Genomic DNA, 6,347 nt, shown 5'->3' with positions numbered 1-6,347 from the left:
CATAGTCAATGCCATTACACTCTGGAAGTCAGTTGATGCTGTAACTGTCAAAGCATTAAATGAAACTTCTCCATTCATTATGCCATAGGGAGATATTTTCAGCATAAATGTGTAGTGATAAGTCTGCCTCACCAGATGGGGGGCCAGCGATGTTTGGCCACGTACTGCTGTGTCTCAGGTGTCAGGGTGTGCAGCTCCTTGGAGTACCTGCGGCAGATGTGCTTGTAGTTGGTGGTGATGTGGGACACACACCAGGCACTCAGCTGGCAGGCATTGTGGAGCTAGTGCAGCATGAGGAAGGGATATCATTACTAACTGTCAATCAACTGTGTCCAACTTGGCAATTGTACATGTTCAACTGCGTTCAACAAAAGCTTGAAACTGATCACTTTGGCCAGTTTCACTGATTTTCTACTTCAATTTATTCTATGTTGTGCACCCAAATTTTCTTCTGTGTCATACTAGTTCACCTTTATCAGTGGGGTAACCTATATCCATTGATTTCAGAAATGGGTATTTAGGGATATCAAGTCGATGGACGGTAATTTCAAAGTAGTACAATATTTTGAACATATTACAACTTGAAACCACCATTCGTCCAGTTGATATCCCTTAATACCGTGTTGGCAAACACAACGGATGTAGGTTACCCCACTGATAAAGGTGAACTAGCGTTACCTAAATTTCTAGGTCAGATGTTCCAGTGGTCCTGCCCTGTAACAGGACAGACATGTAACAGGTGAGGATGGTGAGCTCACCTGCGCAGGTTCCAGTAACATGAGCACTTCCAGGTGAATGTCCTGGTTATTCTCCCTGGCACGGCTCAGCTCCAGAACAATGTGATGTTCTATCAGGCAAAACAATGTACAGAAAATGTTTCACAGCCAGAGGAATACACCACCAAAAACATGGGATGAAATAAGATACTGGATGATATATATACTAGCCATTTTCTGGGGGAAAAAAATGCAATGTACTTAAATATGTCTCAAAGTGCATTTTTAATTAGAATCTATGTAACGTTACTGACCAATCTTATTGCTGACTTTGACTTTGTGCCAGGACTGAATTCAAACTACTGTATATCACAGCATCTACAAGAATACATGCATTGGTATGTCTAATATCCTATCCCCACACAAAGTCCATTTCATGACAATGCTCAGAAGGTTTTGCACAAACAATGGATTGCACAAAAAGGAATAGGGCATCAGTCACATGCTGCCACTGCATCTTTGTATCTCAAAGTAAAAAAGGTGAAAGGGCTGTTGAGACTTACCTGTAAGAGCTACAAGTCTGGGTAAACATATCCTATTGGCCAGCTCTATCAGACCAATGCAGTCTCTGTTGGCTGGCAGTGACAGCTGTCCTGTGTACAGGTACTCCAGCAGGGCCTGCAGACAGGCTTTGGTCGTCCCTGGCAGAGGCACCTGGGTGGGGAATGTACAACATATTTACTGATGTCGTTGGTCCATCTGCTGCCAGCCTGCCATACTCATGACCCACTGGTATTTCAGTAAAGAAAATTTATTTAATAAAAGGCTTGTCACCGATTAGAAATCAATCCAGTGAACATGTTGAAAATCAAAGTTTCACAATGATGAGCAGACCTTGAACTTACAAAAATGTAGAAATGACCAAAAAAAATTACAGTTTTCAGGACTCATGGGACATCTTCTGTTCTCTTTACCACATTTATAGATTAAGCATTACTTGAATTTGAACGATATTGCATCAAAAGGGTTTGAATTGTAGATGGATACATCAGCTTACCTCTTTGATGGAACTCTCTAGAAAATTTCCACCAAACATGGCTGACATGACATCACAGTGTGCCATGAGCAAAGGCTTGTGGGCCGTCACCGTCCCATCATCCACACGGAACACAACATCTGCAAGGAAGAAACAGCCACTATACCGTCAGGGTACAGAAAAAAAGGATAAAGGCCTAGCTGTGCACTCCTTTGTATAGGCATCATCAGGTACCATTCAGGACAATGCATATACAATGTTGACACAGGCCTACTGACAGATATTTACATATATACCATGACAATGGCATCATATCCTCGTAAACTACAATAATGTATAGTAAATGGAATACTAAATGTTCAAGGACAACATGAAATTTATGTTTTGAAAAACAAAATTAAGACACGTACCTGATAGCAGGCCCTTGGAAAGCATGTCTTTCAACCCAGAATTTCTCCGTTTATGGAATCGGAAGGTGACTTCAGAATTCATAAATTCTTCCTCGTTGAGATGGTTTCTTACCATCTCCACCAAGACAACCATTTGCAATTCTTTTGCCAAGTGCAGCATCTCTGTGAGTGGCAAACCCTTCTCTTCTAAGTGTCCCGTGTACAGGAATTCAAGGCAATGCTGGAACGCCTTAGGAAGAACACTGGGATTCAGTGTTACAAAGGTATGCAAGGTGGGCCGCTCAGATTCGACAAAAGGGTCGCTTCGATTCGCCAGATGAATGGAATGAATGACGGAATGTTCCAGGATGTGGCTTGGGAAGCCATGGAAGTCTGTGGTGCCATTCCCATTGACATCCCCTTGGCCTCCAAGCTGACTTTTTGTCACGTGCAAATTGGTAGTCCTTGACAACCCCTTATCTTTGCAGGGGTCGTTGTCAAGGTGAGTCTGATTGGCCAGGTCCTGTGACAGATCCATCATGAAGAGGTCTTTGAAGAAAGGCGAGGCAGCGACAAGGAAGACTTTGTTGGCAGGAATCCTGACCCCTTGGGCCAGGAAGGTTACATCGCTGCAGCCAGGGTTGTGGAAGAAGTCCCTCAGCTCCTCCACATGTGTGTTTAATGGCACAGTGATGATTGGCAGGGGAGGAGGGGGAGGAAGGAAGGGAAGCTGCAGCAGAGGTTTCTGCACCTTCTTCAGGTTGGACTTCCAGAACAGGAATGATCGGCGGGCAAGGAGAGCTGCCCTGGTCACATTGTGGAACAGGTCACGGATGCCATAGTTGTCAACAATGCTGGTTTCGTAGTAAGGAATGCCGAGTTCTTTGGCTACACTTCTCCCTTCATCAGGCATCATGATGTCAGATGGTTTGACTTTTCTGTACACAAGAGAGAAGAAAAGTTGATTGCAATGTTGACAATATACTTGAAGTATGTACAAGTAAGTGTTGTTTTGCTATAAAACATACATCACACATTTTCCAAACTCACCCAAAGTGCATTTGAGCAAAGAAAATTTCACTCCAAAGTCAAGCTACCAGTATCGTTCTGAACAGCAATTGTGCAGCATGCGTGTTATTGCTACATGTACTTATCTTACCTTGCAAAGGGCCCTTTGTGTTTGTTGTACAAGTCCAGGTCTGCATATCGGAGATCTGCCTGGCACCCTGCGAGGATGATGGGTGCGTGGGGACAGAACTGCTTGATTTCCGGGTACCACATCAGCATGGCGTGCTTCAGCGAGGTGGGGTTGGCGATGGAGAAGCACAGCAGCACCACATCTGACCTAGAAAAGTGGCTGGATTCAGTGAAGTGGAAATTTAGTGCCAGAATGTCAGGTTCCAGCCTCAGCATACTGCATCTATACTAACCACTGTATGTTACAGGAAGCTACATGTACACCAGTGTAACAGACCAGAACATAGCCCTGCCTACAATATACCTGGGTATGTTCTAGCCAGGGGTATAGTATTGACCTGTTACACCAGGTACTAGAACTGCGCTGTTGCCATGCACTTATGGTCTTTCATTTTAGGCAAATGGTGGCTCCAAAGTAACCAAAACAATGAAATTCATGCCAACAATGTTTAATCTTTGACAAGATGACATTTTTATGTTTGAAAGGATTATTGTCTCTTCCAATACTTCAAACTTCAACTTCATACTTACTTTTTCATTCCATGCCATGAAGAAAAGCATCTTGTTTTTGTCACAGTGTGGCAGTTCTAGTAATGCTATGGGTGAGTTGTTTGACAAGGCACAATGTAACCAATAGTGGGTGACATATGCTACTGTCATGCACTTTTAAGGGGAATGCTGGGATGAAACAGACTAGCTCTATCAGGACGGTGCAGCCAGTTCCCTCTACACTGAGGCTCTGGACTATGCTAAATATTAGTGCAATGTTACTTACTGACACTTGTGAGTGGACAACATCTGTGCATCATTCACCAGGAAGGTCAAACAATGCCAGAACGTGACTAGGAGAGACTTGAGTGTGGCATTATTGAAATGATAACTTTGTGATATGATATGTTAACTGCTGTAATAATTTACTGCCGTCTATTTAACTTTCACTCCCAACCCAATGTGAAACTGACTGATAAGCTAGTTTTTAGAATAAATGTGTCAAATATTTGATTTCTGCAGTCAAAGAGTTTAAAATGAATTTGGAAATTTGATAGCAGTAGTACATACATTTGTTTTAGGTTGCATTTGTGATCTGGTTGGTGGCTATATGCAACTGTGATTTGTACAGGAATCATTTGTATGCATGACAGGCACATGAAGTATCAACACTTGTTACAAGCTTACACATGTCACATACATCTGCCACAATTTATAACCAAATTCTCACTGCCAACCTTTCATAGATGCTTATCTTACATTAACAGCTGTTGTGTTGTAGAGCTCCCAGTAAAGCTGCAAGTTGCTACAGTCGGTCATAGTTGCTAACTACTGTAGTATCCACTTCCAAAAATTAAAAATTCTTACTAATAGATAGTAATTCACAAGTACACAGACATGTTGATTTACTAGAGGAAACAAATGAACAAACTGAGTGCACAGCACGTAATGTAATGGGCCGCATAACATACATCAAATACAGTCTGTCCTGATTAATAATATCTGCCACAAGGTAACCAGACATAGCAGACTTCACTCCTTGGACAGCAAGAACCGAGTACACAGAAGCCGCAACATGGAAAAACACCATATGCACAGACACACGAAAACTACACACTGACAGATACAACAACTTTATTGTCCTGCTACACCACACGTACTGCCCTTGTACTGAATGACAGCTACAGCATAATTACTGTCCTTGGTACTGAATGAAAATTATACCAGCCTAACAGCCCTAGTACTGAATCACAGCCACATAACCCTTACTGTCCTTGTACTGAATGATGGCTATACCACCCTTACTGTCCTTGTACTGAATCACAGTCACATCACCCTTCCTATCCTTGTACTGAATGATGACTATACCACCCTTACTGTGCTTGGTACTGAATCACAGCTATACAACCCTTACTGTCCCTGTACTGAATCACAGCTATACAACCCTTCCTGTCCCTGTACTGAATCACAGCTATCAACCCTTACTGTCCTTGTACTGAATCACAGCTACACCACCCTTACTGTGCTTGGTACTGAATCACAGCTACACCACCCTTACTGTGCTTGGTACTGAATCACAGCTATACAACCCTTACTGTCCTTGGTACTGAATCACAGCTATACAACCCTTACTGTCCTTGGTACTGAATCACAGCTATACAACCCTTACTGTCCTTGGTACTGAATCACAGCTATACAACCCTTACTGTCCTTGGTACTGAATCACAGCTATACAACCCTTACTGTCCTTGGTACTGAATCACAGCTATACAACCCTTACTGTCCTTGTACTGAATCACAGCTATCAACCCTTACTGTCCTTGGTACTGAATAATAGCTATACAACCCTTACAGTCCTTGTACTGAATCACAGCTACACAACCCTTACTGTGCTTGATACTGAATCACAGCTATACAACCCTTACTGTCCTTGGTACTGAATCACAGCTATACAACCCTTACTGTCCTTGGTACTGAATGATAGCTATACAACCCTTACAGTCCTTGTACTGAATCACAGCTATACAACCCTTACTGTCCTTGGTACTTAATCACAGCTTTACAACAGTTCCTGTCCTTGGTATTGAATCACAGCTATCAACCCTTACTGTCCTTGGTACTGAATCACAGCCACACCACCCTTACTGTGCTTGGTACTGAATCACAGCTATACAACCCTTACTGTCCTTGGTACTGAATCACAGCTATACAACCCTTACTGTCCTTGGTACTGAATGATAGCTATACAACCCTTACAGTCCTTGTACTGAATCACAGCTATACAACCCTTACTGTCCTTGGTACTTAATCACAGCTTTACAACAGTTCCTGTCCTTGGGATTGAATCACAGCTACACCACCCTTACTGTGCTTGGTACTGAATCACAGCTACACCACCCTTACTGTGCTTGGTACTGAATAACAGCTATACAACCCTTACTGTGCTTGGTACTGAATAACAGCTATACAACCCTTACTGTGCTTGATACTGAATAACAGCTATACAACCCTTACTGTGCT

At 42.7% G+C, this 6,347-nt stretch overlaps 1 protein-coding gene across 2 annotated transcripts in view; it reads right to left on the bottom strand.

Annotated features, from left to right (window-relative positions):
* LOC118414091 (rho-related BTB domain-containing protein 2-like) overlaps positions 1–6,347 on the bottom strand; it is a 20,989-nt gene that overhangs the window by 5,506 nt on the left and 9,136 nt on the right. Inside the window, exons 4-9 of one of the 2 annotated variants that reach the window (XM_035817859.1) lie at positions 3,301–3,498; positions 2,163–3,079; positions 1,774–1,892; positions 1,280–1,430; positions 759–847; positions 133–281 (exon numbers count right to left, since the gene is read on the bottom strand). In XM_035817859.1, the coding sequence (XP_035673752.1) occupies positions 133–281; positions 759–847; positions 1,280–1,430; positions 1,774–1,892; positions 2,163–3,079; positions 3,301–3,498 (1,623 nt within the window). The remainder of the gene's footprint in view (positions 1–132; positions 282–758; positions 848–1,279; positions 1,431–1,773; positions 1,893–2,162; positions 3,080–3,300; positions 3,499–6,347) is intronic. The other variant, XM_035817860.1, reaches the window with a different exon arrangement.

This window comes from Branchiostoma floridae, chromosome 4 (assembly GCF_000003815.2).
Source record: "Branchiostoma floridae strain S238N-H82 chromosome 4, Bfl_VNyyK, whole genome shotgun sequence".
In the NCBI taxonomy this organism is placed as follows: Eukaryota; Metazoa; Chordata; class Leptocardii; order Amphioxiformes; family Branchiostomatidae; genus Branchiostoma; species Branchiostoma floridae.
Note: the sequence above shows the minus strand (reverse complement) of the source record. Positions and strands in the feature narration are given on the sequence as shown.